At 37.8% G+C, this 21,420-nt stretch overlaps 1 protein-coding gene and 1 long non-coding RNA gene across 9 annotated transcripts; both read right to left on the bottom strand.

Moving 5' to 3' along the window:
- Window positions 1-1,359: 1,359 nt before the first annotated feature.
- Window positions 1,360-4,987, bottom strand: LOC131011560 (ATP synthase gamma chain 2, chloroplastic-like). 8 transcript variants are annotated; one of them, XR_009097020.1, is made up of 4 exons: window positions 3,551-4,987; window positions 2,163-2,295; window positions 1,886-1,976; window positions 1,360-1,544 (listed from the first exon to the last, which is right to left on the bottom strand). XR_009097020.1 is itself a non-coding variant. In XM_057939330.1 (2 exons), the coding sequence occupies exon 1, from the start codon at window positions 4,693-4,695 to the stop codon at window positions 3,565-3,567; it is 1,131 nt and encodes a 376-aa protein (XP_057795313.1). In that variant the 5' UTR covers window positions 4,696-4,987; the 3' UTR covers window positions 1,360-2,295; window positions 3,551-3,564. The 8 variants fall into 8 exon arrangements, 1 of the variants encoding a protein (XP_057795313.1); XR_009097021.1 differs by having other exon boundaries at window positions 1,360-1,555; XR_009097015.1 differs by having other exon boundaries at window positions 2,159-2,295.
- Window positions 4,988-14,922: 9,935 nt separating this feature from the next.
- LOC131011561 (uncharacterized) lies at window positions 14,923-18,309 on the bottom strand. Its single transcript, XR_009097022.1, has 3 exons — window positions 17,801-18,309; window positions 17,345-17,486; window positions 14,923-15,165 (listed from the first exon to the last, which is right to left on the bottom strand). It is a non-coding gene; the product is annotated as an uncharacterized LOC131011561 (long non-coding RNA).
- Between the last annotated feature and the right edge of the window lie 3,111 nt (window positions 18,310-21,420).

Consider the following 21,420-nt stretch of genomic DNA (forward strand, 5'->3'; position numbering starts at 1 on the left):
GTTAGGCGATTTACCTTCTAGGGCTAGATCCCGGCGAAAATGTTCTCTGCACTTATCTTCAATCACCTTGCATTCGATCCACACTTCCAAAGCAATCATCCACTCCAAATCGTGCGCATCTCCATAGTGTCTCGACATAACTCTTCGTCTTTTTCGCGAATCGAGTGCAGATTCAAAGAGACTTACAAACCCTAGGCTAGGTTCGAAGAGGGAGAGATGAGATGTTTCGAGAGAGAGGAGTTAGGATTAGAGACAGAGAGAGAGCGGATGATTGCTCCCTCAGATCTACATCATCGGGCTATGGCGAATCGATGGGCAAGAGACGAGTGCAGATTCAACGCCGGAGTTACAAACCCTAGGCGATTCGAAGAGGGAGAGAGGAGAAGTTTCGAGACAGAGGAGTTGGGATTAGAGATAGAGAGAGCGGCGGATGTGAATGGCTGAAAAAATGGAATGAAATTAGGGTTGGTTTCAATTCCAGAATTTTCGCCCCCATTAGTGTATTATTAAGATATAATTAGTCAATTAATTAAGGCTTAACTTATCCCTTATTTTTGCCTAAAATAGAAATGTTCCATGTATGTTGGGACAACCCAAAATGGAAATTGTCCTATAAATAATGGGACGGAGGGAGTAATAATAATATCCTAGTATGGTAAAAATGGAAGCTACACAGTCTTTCAAAGTCTATACCACGTGCTCACACCCACTACCCCGACCCCCACCACTTGTACAGCTCCACTTCCTCCATATATACACACACACTCACATTCGTAGAAGACGAAAAACAAATTAGAAACTTGAGAATCCATTGATGTTAATTTTTGAGTGAAGTGGAATCTACATGGAAAAAAGAGAGAGATGTGGCTTGAATACGAAAAAAAAAAATGTTGTTATGGGTTTATTTTACAAACAAAAACCTGTGATAATTTCACTGAAAGAGAAAGTCTAACATGATTTTACAGAGAGAATTCAGCGTGAATTTAGATGAGAGAGTGTGTTCAGTGTGATTTCACACGTAGAGAGAAAAACATATTCTTGGAATAAAAGGAGACAAGACATATCTTGATGGTTTTCAGAAGACTCGTACTGTCGGTTTTATAGGTCGCCGCTTTGGTCTCGATGACCCCCCTCGCATTACCCTCTTTGATTCTATTTTACAATTCTTTTAGGGAACGTTTATTTTGAAGAATTAACCTTAATAGATAAAAATAGTACGATTAATTTTTTGTTTACTTTGATAAATTGCACAAATTTAGAATATTTCAAGGCCTTTGATTATTTTTATCATTTAAGATAGTTTTTCTTGATTCTTATCCCATAAAAAAATGGGATTGGAGAAATTTCACTCTTGAGGATAAAAATGCTCAAATCATACATATAATCAATCATGAAAAATATACGTCTCCTTGGCTTACAATATTTAACAAGAACAACGATAATAAAACACGTTCAAAGCACCCGGAGATGCATCGGCTTCTTCCTCATTGGAATTGATTGAAGGAAGCAAAGATCACTCATAAGTACCTGATCATCATGTAAACCTGCAAATGGACTCGATTATCCAAAGATTACTTCATTATTCTATCAAATATCAAAGAATGCACAATGCTGTGTTCAGACTATTCTGCTAATTAGGATCTACTCCTTTTTTCTACCTTACGGGACAAGCAACGACGGGAGTTTGACTGAAACGATGAGTACAACTTATTTCTAATTTGTTATAACAGAAATCATGTCAGGCCAACTACTAGGCAACTAATCCAAGGCAAAGAAGGGAAAAGCCTTTGATTTTTTAACAGTGTAAGATAATACAGTAAATCACATAAGCACAAAAAGAATAAAAGAAAGAATAATACAGAACAAGTTAATTTTCATAACTCACCAGAGCAGATAGCCAGGATATCCCTCAGTTTCGATAAGGTTTCTTTCATAAAACACCATCATCCAGCCCGTTTAGACCGCATCGAAACCGTCTATAAATGTCCAAGGACAGAAAATAAATCATGGAATAAAGACATACTAATACAAGCGTGTGCACAAGAATTTATGCCTATACATGCAGACACATTCATAAGTTCTTAGTCATACTATTACGAACATCAGATAGCAAAAAGCTGTGAAAAGAGTATGAATAAATGTTGAATTACCCACTTACCTACATGTTTTGTGCAATGTATCTGTGAAATCACTTGTAGAATTATCATCTTAGCCATCTTTCCATCTTCAAGACATTCCTTTAACTTCACACAGCCAGTAGCTCCGCTATTGTATCAATCGTTGTTTCTGTGATCACTGATGCACACACTCTCCACCCCCAATAAAGGGCTATTTACACACTTGTTTTGAAATCTATATACTTCACTATGAATCGACAATAATCAATTATTCATGCAGGTATTACTTGCAAGGGTAGAAAAGCTATGTTGAAAGTTATTGAATTAGACGAGAAAGAAATAGGCAGGATACTGCTCTTGGCCAAGTAAACAACACAGCACAACAAATTCAATAGATAGCTTTGGGAGTTAAATGAGAAACAGAAGTGGAACAGTCCAATTGGGTACTAAATTGACAAAATAAAACAGCATATATAATTGCCACGCTCTAGAATAATTTTATTAGATTTGGGCAGCAATTAGCAAAGAGGGCTTCAAGCTTTCACTTGTTCTAATTTTCTTTGGGGGAGTTTACTTTTGAAGATTAGCCCTAACAGATAAAAATAGTAAGGTTAATCCATTGTTTACTAAGATGGAATAGAACTTTGAAATATCCCAAGGCCCTTGACAATTTCTATCATTTGAGCTCATTTTCGCCTGATTCATATCTCACTGAAAGGGTGTTATTGGAGATATCCTAGTAATGAGGATAAAAATACCCAATTATGCATTTACAATCATGAAAAATAAACACTCCCTTTCAAAATTACTCAGGTAAAGGCCAGCAAAAGAAGTAATGTAAGGATACAATGTTATATCTAGTACTATAGCATCTTTATCTATTTAACCTTACGACCAAATGTCTAAAATAGATGTATAGAACATGAAGCTATAAATAACATGACATGAAGAAATTACATAATATTAAGATCACTTCTTACCTGGCATTAACTGCCTAGTTCAGAATCACATTGTTGCATCTCATTTCAGATTCTTATCCACAACAACCTTATTAAATAATTAAGTTATAGTACTAATTTTTCTTATCAACCATCAAGAGTGAAGCATGCTGGCAAGTCGACAAGTAGCATTGCGATTATTTGCAAATCACCCTCGTCCCCTGCTCTGTTAATGACATTCACTAAAGATCTAAACAGATGATCCAACATGATTTTACAATCTAGAAATAGACAATATAGGTTCCAACTTACTTAAGAGTTCCTACCTCAGCAAAACAATAAAACTGTAAAACTTGAGGATATTATTATCAAAGTATACCAAAAACCTTAAGTGAATGAGTAGATGCAAAAGGTACATAACTTCTCTAAAGTATGAATCTCGAACGAATTCATGAAATAAATCATAATGGTGACATTAAGAAGAGCCAAACACACCATTAGCCATCAAATTAGTCTGAATTCCTAAGGAACTCGGCTCCTGCAATAATCTCCAATATGTCGCCAGTGATCTTCGCCTGCCTCTCGCGATTATAACTCATTGAAAGGGACTTCCTCAACTCCACCGCGTTATCAGTTGCACTACTCATTGCATTCATCCTAGAAGCCAGTTCGCTAGCAAACGACTCCTGCAACGCCCTCAAGATCTGGCTATTCAAATACAGAGGCATCAGCGCATCAAGAATCTGCGCAGGATCCTGCTCGAACTGATAATTAGGCAGCATTGCCTTCTTCTTCACTGTCACATTATCCCTCTCGACAGCCAACTTCCCTCCCTTCGTAGTCAGTCTAAAGAACTCGTCATCCCCTGCATCGACACTCCTCCCATTCACATCCTGAGCTTCCCCCTCCCCGGATAGAGGAAGCAGAGTATGCACAACCGGATCAGACTTTATCAACGAAACGAATTTGGTATACAAAAGCTCCACTTTATCAACTTCCTCACACAGAAACAATGAAAACACGTAATCAGCAATCACTTGAGCTTCTTTAGTTGTGGGGAAGCTGTCCCCCTCAACAAACCTATCCACTTTCACATTATCCCTCCTTCTAAAATAGGCATTGCCCTTTTTCCCAACGCTGATTAATGTGCAATCCAATCCGCGATTCCTTAATTCCGCAATCCGCAGCTCAGCCTTCCTCAATATCGCATTGTTGAAACTCCCGCAAAGCCCTCTTTCGCCGGTGACGACGATTAGGGCAACTCTCCTGACGGGCCTAACGGCCGTTAACGGGACCTCCACGTCATCCAATTGGCACTGCTCATTGATGCTATACAGCATCTCCACGAGGGATTGGGCGAAGGGGCGGCCGTTGATTACGGCTTCTTGAGCTCTCCGTACCTTGGCCGCAGCCACCAGCTTCATTGCTTCGGTGATTTTTTGCGTGTTCTTCACGGACTCCATTCTTTCTCGGATTTGACGGAGCCCGTTTTGAATCAACGGGGGGTTTGGTGGCTGAGAGGTGTGAGGCCTTGAAGAGAGGGAAAGACCGAGAAACGGAAACGGGTTGAGCTGAGAATGGAAAGAGATTGAACCGCAGTCGTTGGAAGAGAGAGACGTCGACGAGATAAGAGAAGACATCTTATCGATTTTTCTCTTCAACTCTTAGGAATTTATGAATTTTCTATAATGATTTTTGATCGGAAAAGCAAAGGAACAGGCCATAGAAGAAGAAGAAGAAACAAATGAGTTGTTGATAGGTGTGAGGTGCTTATTCTGGCGACGATATTACTCCGATTGCCGGAAAATTGATGGAATCACCGCCGGAGTGGGTGATGAGTTCTGAGATATTGGTGAACCAAGAAAACGGTTCTCGCTCCAGATCCGGTTTAATTAAGGTCTTGGTCGGTCGGTGTATTTAGTGCTTATTGTTTTTTGGTGTCAATAGTCAAAAATGTCATATACCTTTAGCTATATGTTAAAAATCAAATGGATCGTCTCTCCCAAAATATAGTGTGTACCACGTGTACTATTTTCTATTTTTTTATATTTTTAAATTATTTTTTATTCAATTTTAATTTAATATATTTTTATATAATATAAAGATAATTAACAATGGTTCACTCATCCATTTAGGGTTTATAATTATTTTCTTATATTTATTTGAATTAATAATAGATTATTTGGGTTCATTAATTCAAAGTTAGGGTATATAATTTTTTAAATTTTAATTTTTCAATGATAAATACTAATTAGAGTTTATAATATAATAATAATTTTTAGTTTTTATAAAAAATAATTTATAAAACAAAGAAATTAAAAATGGTACATGTGGTACACACAATATTCTGGGACAGATGATCTCATCTGGTTAAAAATACCCTACTTTATATACTTAAGCATTTTATTTTCATAGTATGTCCATACTTGAAGATAAATGAGTTGGTTTTTGCGTGTAATTTGGTCAATAGTATATTGTGTTGTGTTAGATAAAAACAAGGGAGATGAGTATGGATCGAATAGTGTGAACATTTATGTTGGAGGAAAAATAAGGAGCAAGTGTGGCTTGGTAAAGGGTGTTGGTAAAGTCATGAGTCTAGTTAACCAGATTGTAAATTAACTGCTAAAATATAAATTTTATTAAAAACAACCGAAGAAAAAAAAAAGAAAAGAACCTAAACTCCTCAGAGCACAAGCGTAAACTAAGGGTCGAGTCTCATTAAAACCTCTTTAAGCTAAACCCAAAGGGAAAACCCTTAAAGATGAATTAAATTAACTCTTTTGTATAATTAGCGGATCTGTAATGAATCTATGATTCTTACTAATTAAATATTCATCGTATTTCTATAAATTAAATCCTCAAACTTGGGATTTAATACGTGAAAGTCGGAATTAATTCGCGATTTAATACTAAACACATATAGAGCGAAATAATAAAACTATTATCCACATAAGCTCAGGTTATAATTCTAGTAATTTGATTTAAATAACACGATTAACGAATTTGGTTATAAATCTAAAATTTCTAACATTATTAATTGCATCAATCAACTGGTAAAACAAAGTCTCAAATGCGTAGCTAAACCAATAAATTTTTATAGGTTTGATTCAGGACTGAATATTAAATCGCAAATTATGTATCTCTTATACATGTTTTTGCCGAAATATTATTATCTAGATATAATAGTCTCAAGTAATAATTAAATATGCAAAAGAACTATTCTAATTAATGCAACTATTTAATCTAATATGTATTTAAAAAAGCAGGGCATCACATGTTTTCTCCCATTTCTCCAAAACACGCCGCCAATCGCCGTCGTCAAATAATACAACAACCACACCAAAACATTTGCGGCGTCTACACCCATCCCCATCTCCGCTCCGATCTGCGACAGCACCGCCAAAAACGCCTCATCCACCACCTTCTTCACCAGAATCTGCCGCCAAAAAATCAACTATTTGTAGGATTATAGCCCCAACGAGATCGTTTCTTAGATATCTTAATTCACCATACAACGATTAATTCCTAACATGCTCCTATGAATTTAAGTGCTGCACACAGGAGTTAGAATTACTTACTTGAGAATTGTATGCAGAGGCTGTCGATGATTGAGTTGAAAGACTCTAGCTCTGACCTTCTGAACTGTATCCCGCTCAGCTTTCACCGTTGGATGGACAACGAGCTGTGAAAGTTCCCAAGAGAGAATCGGCCTTCTCAAGTTGGCGCCTCTCGTGCTGCTCTCTCAAAACCCTAAAAGCGTGTGTCTTTTCCTGAGAGTAGATAGTTGTATTTAAAGACAAAATACAGTCCTTGGGGTGCCAGAACTGTGATGGGCGAATTCTCCAGCTAAGGCACAGGAGACTTTGGGCCAGTCCAGGACCAGATACAAGGAATAAAGATGGGCCTCAAATGAATTAATTTCTATGATCAGCCCAGATCATAATTAATTCATAAGTATTAATTCATTCCACTAGAGAATCAATACTGACTTACCCCTTTATTGCCGGTGATAAGTCGGGGCTTGTATTTAGACTTATTAAATCTCCGTATTTAAAATATCTGACATTAATTAATTAATTAGAGCTCTGACAGCTTAAATTAATTAATCTCTTTGTAATCCTTAAGCAGTACCACTCAAAACTTATTATTGCGTTTGAACTTAATCAACCTGTAGGGTTTAACGCAATAAACCTTATTGAGCTCCTTAAGGGGATGTCATTATCCTATAGCGGATACGGGTACTAATACAGATAAACAAATATCATATATTGACCGCTATCACCCAAGATACAGAGTACTCAAGTTACTATATAACTCTCACCCATAGTAAGTCAAAGTGATATACGAATCAACATATATATTTGAAATCTTATTAGTATTAAGATTCTATTAAGTCACCGAGATCTTGATTCTTCACTTATGTCAGATAGAAGAATACATCTCACTGTGATCCTATCAATACGTTATGACGTACCATTATACTGCAGCCTAAACCAACGACTCGTCCTAGAGTCATCTCGGTTGTGATCATTTTATATCTCTTAAGGTTATTCCAATTATATGGTCTTCTGTGATCTACAACACACCATATAATCTACTAATATAGAGATAAAGAACATACATATGCAATCATGAACACAATCAGATAGGAGATTAAATAGTGAACACAGGAATCATTGTATACAAGCATAAAACGTTCTTGCTTTCAGTATACAAATCCAACAATCTCCCACTTATACTAAAGCAAACTTTTAGTATACAATGTGTCTAAATACTAGCTATTACAACACTATCACTTTGGCAAGAACGTTTTATGCTTGTAAACAATGATTCATGTGTTCACTATTTAATCTCCTATCTGATTGTGTTCATGATTGCATATGTATGTTCTTTATCTCTATATAAGTATATTATATGGTGTGTTGTAGATCACAGAAGACCATATAATTGGAATAACCTTAAGAGATATACAATGATCACGGTAATCATTGTATACAAGCATAAAACGTTCTTGCTTTCAGTATACAAATCCAACACTATTGGGTTCCGGAGGGGTACTGAACACCAATGGAGGGGGGACACTAGTAGGCTATTTTTAAATTGAAAACTGAAATCAGTTTCTAAACTGAAACTGAAGTTATTAGTGAGAGTAAGATCAATTTAAAAATGGGTTAAGACTGATACTGATAATGAGTCAATAGGGTAACTTCAGTTTGAGGAACCGTTCTACAAACTGAAGTTCAGATAGGGTTTCGATCTTATCAATTTTTGAAATCAGATAAGTGTTAGAAATCTTATTGTCTGTCTAAAGACTTGTCAATTAGATTGATAACACTTGAGCGGAAATGATTTAGGAAATAGCCTTTAGTGAATCAGATTACCAGTTTTAGAGTTATATCCTTTAAGTTATCAGTTTCAGTATGTGAAAGAGTTTGTGTGCAGATAAGGAATTGAAATACTGAAAGCAATAAATAACACATGAATTTTTAAGTGATTCGGAATAACGATTCCTACATATACGGTCAGTAGATCACACTAACAATCGATTCAGCTCGTGCTTATGGGTGCACAACAAACCTAGCTCGTGCTTACGGGTGCACATCAAACCTTACAACTGAAACACTCGTTTCAGTGCCAACAATTGTTGGACTTCTCTTCCTTAGCTTGCTGGTGCTAACCACACGTCTAGGTTGCGGGTGCTAAACAACCTAGTGTTCAGACAACTGTCTCGAACACTTCTCTTAAACTCACTTTTTGCTCTTTAGAAAAGGGTTCAAATTTCCAATTAGAATTACAGAGATCGGTCTCTCTGTAATCAGTTTCTAGGCTTTGGATAAGGAGAGTATATGCCTAGATGTTCTAAAAGAATGTATGTTATCAGTAAAGACTGATAGTTACAGCAGTAGATATTCTCTTCTTCGATTCAAACATAGAATGCAGTGAGATTGCTGAGTTGCAATTTTGGCAGAGTTTCAACTTATGCGTTGAATTGGTGAAGAATGAGGTTGATCCTTGAGCTCTATTTATAGGCAGCTTCTGGAGAATAGATCCGTTGAAGGAGGTCCTTCTTCATTTTTTGCCGTTGTGACTCAGATTTGAATCTAGCTCAGGTTCTAAGTCTTCGGTCTCCTTCAACTGAAAGTAGGTACCATTCTTGGTTTCATAGGAGATGGTGTTGCAGAATAAAGCAACACGAAATGGGAAACTTTGCACTCTAAAGGACGATTCTGCATATCTCCGCATTAAATGCAACTTGTACTGGTAGTCAGCAACTTACTTTCTACGTGGCTATGTTTGAGCTGAGTGAAACATTCTTAAACTGAAGAATCAGTCCGGATCAGGAATCAGTCCGAGGTATCTTATGATATTCTACTTTAGCATCAGTCAGTGCTTTATCTAACGTGGCGTGTATCAGTATCCCTAACACTGATACTTCAGTAAGAGTCCTTCAGTTGAGTCAACGTCTTGATTCAGTTGGTCTTCAGTCTTCAGATCTTCAGACTTCCGATCTTTAATCTTCGGTACTTCAGTCTTCAGTCTAACTAGGAAATGAACTCTTAACACATGAGTTCAGAAAAGCTCTAGTCTAGAGAAAGAAAAAATAAGTGTTTTGAGATCATCAAAACCAAGGATAGGATATTTCAATCAATTTTCCAACATCATCATTTCATGGAATCGGGTTTCATGGGGTATAGATGGACCTGGACAATAAACGTATTGCAGCGCAATAAAAACTCCACCTAGATCATCCTCAACATCGTCACCATTGGATCCACTGCTTGTTCTTCGCCGTCTTTCTCATGATCTCTCCCGCCAGGCGGCGATGCAACTCCTCGTCGACCTTCTTCGGCGCTACCCTATTGATGTCGCGTCGAACTCTCTCATGAAAAATGAAGGCAAAGAAAACGCGTGGAGAACAAATTAAATCCTCCACAAAATTGGGAAAAAACTTAAGCTCTTATAAGACATTGGTCGAATCCTTTTATCAGCCAACTCTACCTCGAGATCATCACAATTGGTTGAATAGAAATTTTTTGATTGTTGATTGTTTGTGGCCGGTGATGGGGCTGAATTGAGGTCATCATCATTGTTGATTATTTGTCTCAATTTTTTTTTTCAATCGACGACGAAGGCTAATTTGTAACAACCCGGCTTCAGACTTGACGACTGTCCCCACAGACCAACACGAGTCTTTCTAGCGTGTTTTGTCCTTACTCACACGGTCCCCTAGAAATTTCCTAGGGGGTCACCCATCTTGGAATTGCTCTAAGCTAAACACGCTTAACCTTGGATTTTCTTCCATGTGGTCACCATAAAAGAAGATGCATTTTGTTGTTATGAGTAGCACCTATCAAATCATTTAAGCTCTCCTTCGAATATGCAGTCACATAATTGCATATTTTTGGAATCCCTCTCTTTCTGGTGTGTTTCGGTTCGTTCATGTACCACTCTGCTTCGAAACACTTATGGACCTTATGTCTGTACCTTATGGACCGGCGATCGCTCCTTACTTCCACCCCGGAGTCACATAATTTTCTCGATTTTAATTTTGTTCGTAAAAGTCCAATTTTAGGGCACGACAACGAACAAGACGAAGAGACACGTCAACATTAAGAGAACAAAAATAAATTTGATTTGATTTTAATACAGAAAATACAAGTTATTGAGAAATGGATCTGTATTTAATTTAATATGTGAGGTTGCGTGTTGGCAATCGTTGCGAATGTGAGATTGTATTGTTAATGTTAGTTAGGTCCCTTGGGGTCTCGAATAAGTGTATGGGGGGAGGGGAGGAAATACACCTATAGACTATTTTAAATCAAAAACAAACTGACACAACCTTTTCAGTTAAATGAGTTTAGTAAAACTTAGGTTGGCGACTGATACTGAATACTCTTCAATAAGGAGTTATCAGTTAAGTCAGAGACTTTAACTGATACACGTAAAGCTTCAGTCGAGTTTGTTAAACAGAGGAACGTTATGAATCTTACTGACTATCCGAAGATTTACCAGTTAGACTAATAACATACGCAGCAAAAAACTTTTCTTTTGAAATAGCCTGTGAGATAAACACGTTGTCAGGGTTTAAGTTTCTCTTCGCAGTTAATCAGTTTTCAGTTGAGAAAGGTTTGTTCACAGATAAGAAAGTTAATACTGAAAGCGATAAACAACAAGGGAATTTTTACGTAGTTCGGAAAACACTTTCTACATCCACGGTCAGTTGATCACACTGACAACTTCACTGGGCTTGTGCTTACGGGTGCACAGCAAACCTAAACAACAGAAGATCCTATCTTTAGTACCAACACACTGGGTTGGATTTCTCACTCTTAGCGCGCACTGGGCACTAAGATCTCTTCGGAGACAGAGCACTGGTCTGAACTCCTTTACAACTCAAACTCTCAATTCGGTCAGTTGAATGGAGGTTCGAAAACTTGCCAACTAAATTACAATGAACAAGTTCTCTGCAATCAGTTATACCTAGGCTTTGGATATACAATATTTGCCTAAGTTCTAAGAGAATGTGTGTAATCAGCAGTGACTGATTTTTGGCTTTGTGATTCTCTTCTTCGATTCAAACTTTGGAATGGCTTTGAATTGCTGAGTAACGAATTCGGCAGCGTTTCAGCTTATGTAGTTGAATCGGTGAAGATTGAAGTGATCCTCGAGCTCTATTTATAGGAGATGTCTTGAATAGATCCGTTCGCTGAAATGGTCTTCGATGTTCCTTGTTTGGTGAGAACGGCTACTGAGAAGCAGGAGATATGACATCTCTGAAAAGGTAATCACCAAAAAGGAAGGGCTCTGCAGAGAAAGGACGATCCTGAGATCTCTGCATTTAGTGCGGCTGTACTCTGGGAGTGCGTAGCTTCCTTTTAACTTTAGAGATTCAGTCCGAGGAAGAATATTTAACTGATACTTGACTTTAGTATCAGTCCTCTGAATCCACGTGGCTCGCATTAAGAAATCAATCGCAACTGATTCTTGGACTGTTCAGTCAAATATCAATATTTGACTCTACCTTTCATCGTTACATCAGTCGGCAACTCCAGTCTTCAGTCTTCAGTCTTCAGTCTTCAAAACAACAACTAAACTAGAAAAGAACTCTACCACTTGAGTTCGAACAGTTCTAGTCTATTACAAGCTAAACCTACTGATTTTGGTATCATCAAAACTAGGATTAGGATATTTCATTAAGTTCCCAACAATTTCTCCCTTTTTGATGATGCCAAAACCACACATCAGTTCTGAGACAAAACAAGACTGAACAAGAACAACAAGTTGCTAAACAGAGTGAATACTATTCCTCCTTAACAAGATAACCTATTAACTTGCATTCGAAGGAAAAACACATCAGTTCAAAAGAACAAAACGAAGACAAAACTGAAATAAAGTAATTAGAGTCTGGACAAAAAGGTATTGTCTTCAGGTTGAGATCAAAAGAAGTTCATTTCATTTCAAAAGATAACTGATGAGAAATCAGTTGAGGTACAGAGCAGGACATACAAAAAGGAGTAAAAACATAAAAAACTCATGGATACCACCCATGGACTCCAGCTGTTTGCCTGTTTGCGCCTTGAACTTCATCTTCAACTTCATGTTCCTAAGCTTATTTCTTCTGCACTAGTTTTCCATGGACTCGAGGTGTTACTAGTCCGTTATCCTTGAACTTCTGGTGATCCTTTTGCTTTACCAACTTCAGTCTTTCGAGAAGATGCAGAGAACCAACTCTGAGAAGGTTTTTCTATAAAAGCTCTGACTTCTACTTTCTCTTTTTTTGGCAACATCAAAAAGAGAGAGCTAATGATGGAAGCTATGATCAGAAGGTACCCAACTCCGAGTCTCTAAAGCTCGTAAGAAGATTTGAGAGAAGTGTGGATACAGAGATGCAGAAGAGGTAGACGCCAGTGCGAATGGAGAAGAGGAGGAGGCTGGGGGATGGAGAAGAGGAGCGTTGAGGAGGGGAAGAGGGGTGCTTGAGAGGAGAAGGAGGGTGGGGAAAATGTGGGTATGCATAGCTTTTTGGAGATATTCTTGTAAGGCAGCTATGCATACGGACCTTAAAGGGAGGATGAGGGGCTTAAGATGGAGAGAAAAGGGACTAGGTTAGAGATGGAGGGAGAGTATGTGAGATGGGGGTGTGAGAGGCGAAAATCGAATCAGTGACAGTCGTAAGGACTAGTACTATTGATTTGCCGGCACGAGGTCTTGGTTGAGAAGACCGTGTGCGGCTGGGCATGCCGGTAGACAATGAGAAAGAGCTCGTTGTTGTTGCATGCCATGGAGGCTCACAAAATATGTGAGAAGAGCTTGATAACCAAGTGAAGTAACCTTTGGAGAAAGGTACTTCAAACGGTATCCTCCAGAAGCTTCTTGGTGCCTGGAATTAGGTTGGAAGACACTCTTGTCTCTGGATCTAAGTGAGAGTAGAAACAAGCTTGACGCCAGAGAGGCGTTGAGATCCAGTGGAAGGGTCTGTTGTAGAACAAATGTGTGAGCGTCATTCTCCCACTCCATGACTGTGTTGTCATTGATCTCTCCATTGTAGGAACGAAAGTTTGTCTGCAAATTTTTTGAGAGATTTCTCACAGAGAAGGCTATAGAGAATTGTTAGTTGATATGAAGAAAGATTGCAGAGTATGATGTATTTAAAATACTAAGTATGAAGATGAGAAGTTGCTTGAAAGTTGTGCCTAAAAACAATTTTTGAAGAAATTTTCACATCTGCCGTCACTGTAGAGGACATAAGCTTCAAAAGGTGGAAAAAGAATAAAAATCAGTGAGATTTTCAAGATTTTTATTGCAGAGGCACAAAAGTTGGATTTGAGCAAAACAGTAGATAAGGACAATGTAAAACATTTTGAAATATAATTTGAAAGTGCTTGTCCTTTTCGGATATTTCATTTTCCAACAATCAGTTAAAGAAACTGATCAGTTAGAGAAAGATTTTATGATTCATAACTAAAATCACTGATAGACAAAAAGTCAAAGTAAGTTGAAAGTACTTACTGATCGACTGATCATTGTAGTCAGTCGATACCACGTTATGGTTAACTTATAGGAATAAGTTCCCCCTCAGATGAAGCCCATCTGCTTTGGTTGTCATGTCATCAGTTGAGGAGTATGAGTTGACTGTTCGTCAGTCGTCTTGATTACAGTTGAGGACTTCGAAATCAGCATGATTCTTCAGGGTTGATGAGACCGATCCTTCCACAGAGATCCTTGAACCTATCTTTCGGAAGAGCTTTGGTCAGCAAGTCGGCTCTCTGAACTACGGTTGGAATCCATTCAACTGTAACGTTGTTCTTTTCCACATGATCATGAATGAAGTGATGACGAATCGCGATATGCTTGACTCTGGTGTGGTGAACTGGATTATGAGAGATTGCAATAGCACTGGAGCTGTCGCAATAGATTCACTACAAGAAAAACGCTAATAGACAACGAACGAAAACCATTGTCTATTAGAAAAACGCCTGTTGTAAATGAAGGTATTGTCTATTGGTGGGCGGTCATAGACAACGGTCGCGTGTCCGTTGTCTATGCGCTAATAGACAACGGTCGGAGAACCGTTGTGTATTCTCAGATAGACAACAAACATGCCACCGTTGTCTATTCTCTAATAGACAACGGTTTCCGAACCGTTGTCTATTCTCTAACAGACAACGTACGAAGACCCGCTGTCTTTATGCAAATAGACAACAGACACACGATCATTGTCTATTCTCTAATAGACAACGGACCAGACAACCGTTGTCTATTTCTTATGTCACATTTTTTGTTTTGTAAATATATTTAAAATTTCCTATTTTTTCGATCTATATTTCATTAAATCTAAAAACATAATATAAAAAGTCAAAAATACATAAATTAATAATAAAATTTCATACATTAGAATAAAACACCATCATCCTACATCCATTAGTATCAAACATCATCATCCTACATCAATAGAATCAAAAATCATCATCCTATTACATATGAATGTGGAACAAAGCAACAAAATACACTTGAATGTAGAATACGAATTCAGCACCAAAGCCTCTCGAATAAATCGTAGACAATAATACCATCTGCATTGCTTTTACAAGCTATATGAATACTTCAATCTGTCACACAACCAGGAAAAGAAGATGGGAACTTAGAAAAATGAAATTCAACTATGTAAATTCATACCAGCTTCTTCAAAGATCTTGAAGCTGCCTCATATAAACTTTGCAGTTGTACTTCAATACACAGTTGGCCTGCTCTAGAAATTAATTCAGCAGCATGCTATAAGTGAGTTATAGTTCTCTATTATTCAAAGAAATGAACAATATTCAATGTTAAAACTTTAGCCTATTATTCTCGTATACTAACAATAATATTGTGTAAAATCCAATCCATTCTAGATAAAGAGAAACTAGATGACTGAAATTCAAATCAATCTACTAATAGTGACAGACTAAAACCCATTTCCCACTTACTTTCAAGATCTAGTTAATCAATTTGAACCTTTTTTCATCTCTCGGCGCATTCTTCCGAACTGAAGGAGAATAGCCTTATCTGGGGAATCAGATTCCTGCTTAAACACACACATTGATTCGTTTAATTAATTAAAAACGTGTAAATGGGGGTTTAAAAGATGAAAAATGTATGATGAAGTAGTGGAACGAGCATCCTCTTTATCGACCAATCTGCAGTCGCACCAAAAAACCAGTCATCAAAAACCGCGCATATATCCGAAAACAAACAAGTCATGATCCAACACAAGACAAGCATAAGTTACAGGCTTGAATTAAAACTCAACCTGCTTAATTTGAATCTGTATAATTTCTTCAACAAAGATTAGATTTTTTTTTCTGAAGAGAGACGCTATTTTGCATCATCATCATCGACAAGCGGCACCAATGCTACGAATAAAACAACACTTACTTCAACATTCATAATTAAATGGAGATTTCTAAGGGTTTTTTTCTTTTTTTCTTATGGAAGAGTACCCCAAATAGAACCTCAAAGGCAGAGGTCAAACGCAACAGCTGCTCAAAACCTTCAAGGATCTAAAATTGAAAATAGAGGGCCAATAATTCAAGAAAAAACAAAAGGGATTGACTTTCAACAAATAATTAAAAGACTGAAAAAAAAATGAAAAAAAAATCATGCATCACCAACCATTCTAGCTGCATAATTCCTTGAACAAGTAAAAGTAAAAAAGAAATACCCCCAAAGAAAATGATCCTATCTCTTCTAAAAAAAAAAAAAAAAAAACAAGTTGTAATGGGATAAGCAAATAATATTACCAGCCTTGAATCAAGTTCATGTGTATTATGAAATATATAGTCCAATTAACATAAGTTACATGCCAATTAATATATTATAATAAAGAAAAGAATCAAAGTTCGAAGAAAATGAACACTAAAGGTATAACTGATTATGATATAGATGTCCTTTACTCGCAAATTCTGCCAAAAGAGTAGTGAATTTTAATTTTGAACCATATATATAGAGACACACATGTCCTTTAACCATTTATTCCTTAGTAAAGCAACCACAAAATTAAATGAAAACGTGGGGATTTAACACTAAATAACTTTGCAGTCACCAAGTATAAAAATCTGTGCAGTAGTACTTTCTAGCAGCAAAGCCTCCAATTATAGATTAAAAATAAAATATAATGTGTAGTTTAAATATTATGTGAAATTAGATTTTAAGAACTTTCTAAATTTTCACAAGAATATATAGAGAAAAATCAAATTGGAACACCAAATCTTCAAGAAACTTTATAGAAGTAGCACTGAAGTTAAGAAAACTCTTTTAACAATTATTTCATTCAAGTATAAAATTAGCCTTGCATTAAACTAGATATTGAGAAGTTTCCAACAGTTGAATGGCAAGAAAGTGAAGATTGAATCTGGAAAAGCAGCAAAGCTTCCAAAATTGCGAAAGAAAAAAGTATTGGAACACATACAAATACAACAATGTATAAAATTCTTGAGAATCCCGTAACGGATTGTAGCTTTGCATTTCACACCATCCATGAACACACATAACATGCATCAAGAGAAAAGAAGCCGCCAAATCCCTCTTTTAATTCTCTCAAACATGGTAATCAGTCACATGAACTTTAAATCTCAATTTATCTCAAATGCCTCAGTAACAAGAGAACTGCCAAACTCAAAATAGAACACCATTAAGTGATTATATTCCATCTTTTAACAACAGCCACTCTTACTATCATGAAATAATCAAATTAAACAATTCCGTTGTTATGAAAATTAAATAACAAGGTCTACAAAAAGCAATATTTACCTTGAGGAAAAATGTAGTGTCATATTTTAAATCACGAACAGTAGAATTCCATATCGAAGCCACAGACAAAGCAATATGGTGGGAAGCAGCTTTTGAGACATGAAACTTTGTGTTGGCAATATTTTCTAATTCATATCCTAATCTGCAGCAAACGTAATAAGTTCAGATACAAACATCTCAATTTATCACCACTTCGATTTAAGAAAATTAACACTCATTTTGTCAGACAAACACGCTCAGGAGAATGAGAGAAAACAAAATGTCATTAGAAAACAATAACAGCTCAATCAGTTCAATTGAGTTGCCGAAAAAAAACGAACACAATAATAGCAAAACAAATTAAATCATAATTTGAAACTCGATATTGATTCAGATAAACAACCAAATCAAACTCGAAACAAACACGACAGTCCACAGAAGCATCAGAGCGGGTACAGTTAAGTTTGATTTGCTCACCGTGCTGCTTTTCCACAAGGTCTCGGCGGCGGAGCTCGCAGAGGCGCGCGACCCAATCAGCTAGGTCGGATTCGGCATGGGCGTTGAGGGGATCTCCGATGATCTCGATCTGGAGCAGGCGGTCGAAAAAATTGCTGTCGTTGAAGGCGAAGGCGAAGTCGGATTGACGGGCGGCGGTGGAGTCGGAGTCGAGGTCCATGAAGGCGAAGGCGAAGTCGAATGATTCAACAGTGACGAGGAGCAGGCGGCGAGGCAAGGGAATAAGGCGGGAATCGACGGCGAGGGAATGAAATCGGTGCCCGGAATAGATTCCAGTAGGTGGCGAGAGATTTTGCCACTCACTGGATGCCGATCTCTTCCACTGGGTGGAGTGGGCGATGGTGGATGGGGCTGGTCGGCGGTGGGTGGCGTGGGGTGACGGTGGCTGGGGTGGCAGCCGGTGGGTGGCTTGGGGTGGACGGTGGCTGGGGCGAAAATTTTGAAAGTGAAGGAGCGAAAAAAGAGGAATTAGATTAGGGCTTAGAAATAAAAAAAAATTTATAAAAATAAAACATATTACACAACCTCAAATATTCCGTTGTCTATGACAACACGTTTACAAGCTCAAAAATCCACGTTGTCTAATATGACAATAGACAACGATTTTCAGGAAACGTTGTCTATTTAGGGCGGTTATAGACAACGGTCATGATAACGTTGTCTATTCTCTAATATGGTGGTACACGAAGAAATGATGTCTATAGTCCTAAATCAAACGTTGTCTATGACCGTCCTAAATAGACAACGTTTTTCCAAACACCGTTGTCTATAGTCATAATAGACAACGATTTTCAAAACCGTTGTCTATGACCGCCAAAAATAGACAACAGTTTTTGAAAACCCGTTGTCTATAGTCATGTTAGACAACAGGTTTTGAAGCATGTTGTCTATATTATGTTGTCTATGAGCTGAATTCTTGTAGTGATTAGGACTTCCTTTTGTTCGATCCCATAATCCTTCAGCTGTTGGACTAGCCATATGAGTTGTGAACAGCAACTTCCCGCAGCAACATATTCAGCTTCAGTTGTCGATGTGGCGACTGAAGTCTGCTTCTTTGAAAACCAAGAAATAAGCTTGTTGCCTAGGAACTGACAGGTTCCTGAAGTTGATTTCCGATCATTTTTGCATCCTGCAAAATCTGAGTATGAGTATCCGGTAAACTTGAAGTCATCATCCGCTGGATACCACAATCCTAAGTTGGGCGTACCTTTGAGATATCTTAGAATCCGCTTTGCTGCATCCATATGAGCTTCCTTTAGATTTGACCGATATCTTGCACAAACTCCGACTGCAAATGCGATGTCTGATCTATTAGCAGTCAAATAGAGTAATGATCCAATGATTTCTCTGTACTTGGTTGAAGATACAGATTTTTCTTCAGATCCTGGATCCACCTTCCAGTTGGTGTTCATGGGAATCTTGACTGATTTCATGTGCTGAATGCCAAACTTGTTGATCAGTTCTTTGGCATACTTTGACTGGTTGATCAGTATTCCTTCTTTAGTCTGCTTTACTTGTAATCCCAGAAAGAAATTCATTTCTCCCATCATTGACATCTGGAATTTATTCGTCATAATGTCAGCAAACTTCTTGCACATACGTTCGGATTTGGATCCGAAGATTATGTCATCGACATAGATCTTAACAAGTAAGAGATCCTCTCCTTCTTTCAATGTGAACAGAGTTCTGTCAACTGGTCATTTCTTGAATCCTTGTTCAACTAAATACTCAGAGAGAGTATCGTACCACGCTCTTGGAGTTTGCTTCAATTCATAGAGCGCCCTCTTCTGCTTGTACACCTTTTCTGGTCCAGCAACCTCAAAATCTGGAGGTTGTTCCACATAGACTTCATCAGTGAGCACTCCATTGAGAAATGCGCATTTCACATCCATTTGGTGTCCTTTGAATCCTTTGTGAGCGGCAAAGGCTAAGAAAAGTCTGACTGCTTCCAGTCTTGCAATAGGGGCAAAGGTTTCATCGTAGTCGATTCCTTCTTCTTGACTGTAACATTTGGCCACTAGCCTTGCTTTGTTTCTCACTACGTGACCTTCTTCATCCTTCTTGTTCTTGAAAATCCATTTCAACCCAATCACTTTTGTATCGTCTGGATGATCCACTAGTTCCCAAACTGAATTATGGTTGAATTTAATGAGTTCTTCTTGCATCGCGATAACCCATTGAGTGGATTTCAGTGCTTCTTCAATGTCTTTGGGCTCTGTAAATGACAAGAAACAACTGAAATTCTTATCTTCATTGATGCAGTTCTGATTGATGTCGTAGACGAGGTTGCACATTGATCTTCGAGTCTTCACACTGTCCGATGGTTCTCTGATGATGTCGTCTTTGGAGTGAAGTTCAATCCATCTTCGATATTTCTTAATTTCTTTTGGTGAAGGTGAAGGTTCTACAGTTAGAATGGATCTGGGTCCTTCATTTTCTTCTCGAACGTAGGAGAGTTGAACTAGAGTTGCAACAGCAGGTTCAACTTGTTCTTCAGTCGTTAGAGTTCCCCCTTGATTGATGCCTTCTGTAGCGTCTCCAATTGAATCTTCAGTTCTCTGACTGATCTTCTGATGCTGAAGCTTTTCAGTATCTTTTTCTTTGCCTGGACCCCACACCAACACTGTAGTGAGTTCGGTGCTTTGCATTTCAGTATTGGAAACCCCAATGATCTCAGCATTTTCTTTGGTTTCCTGTTCCTTGAAATCATCAATAGACTCATAAAAAATAACATGAGGTGTTTCTTCCACACAAAGAGTTTGAGAATTAAACACTCGATAGGCTTTGCTGGATCGTTCAGTTCCAGAGTATCCAAGGAAAATTCCTGGATCAGTCTTGCTATCAAAGGTGTTTAACTTTCTTTTGTCATTGTTATGAATGAAACACCGAGAACCGAAAGCATGAAAATATGAAATTGTTAGCTTCCTGTTCTTCCATAGCTCGTATGGAGTTTTTCCATGTCTTTGAGTGAGGAAAGAGCGATTCTGTGTGTAACATACGTTGTTGACTGCTTTAGCCCAAAACTTCAGGGGTAGTTTTGATTCGGCCAGCATTGTCCTTGCTGCTTCCTTCAAAGACCTGTTTCTTCTTTCAGCTACGACATTCTGCTGTGGTGTTCTTGCTGCAGAGGTTTGATGACTGATCCCTCGCTCTTTGCAGTAGTCCCGAATGACTGAATTGAGGAATTCAGTCCCTCTATCTGATCTGATATTGATGATGTTGACTTCTTTCTCAACACACAACCTTTTCATCAGTTTTGGTAGCTCCAGTAGAGTTTCTGCTTTGTTGTATAGAAAGATAACCCAAGTATATTGAGAATAATCATCTACGACGTGTATTTTCTACCATTGTAACTCCTGGGAGAGATTGGACCAAACAAATCCATGTGAAGCAGATGAAGAATCCTTTCAGAGGAGTGTCTTGTCTTTGACTTGAATGAAGTCTTTGTTTGCTTTCGTCTTTGACATGCTTCACATTCTTGCTTCTTCTGGAACACAATAGAAGGCAAATCTTCTACCAGTTGATGCTTAGCAAGTTTGTTGATCATTTTAAAGTTGAGGTGGTTGAGTCTTCTGTGCCAT

Source organism: Salvia miltiorrhiza, chromosome 2, assembly GCF_028751815.1.
Source record: "Salvia miltiorrhiza cultivar Shanhuang (shh) chromosome 2, IMPLAD_Smil_shh, whole genome shotgun sequence".
Lineage (NCBI taxonomy): Eukaryota > Viridiplantae > Streptophyta > Magnoliopsida > Lamiales > Lamiaceae > Salvia > Salvia miltiorrhiza.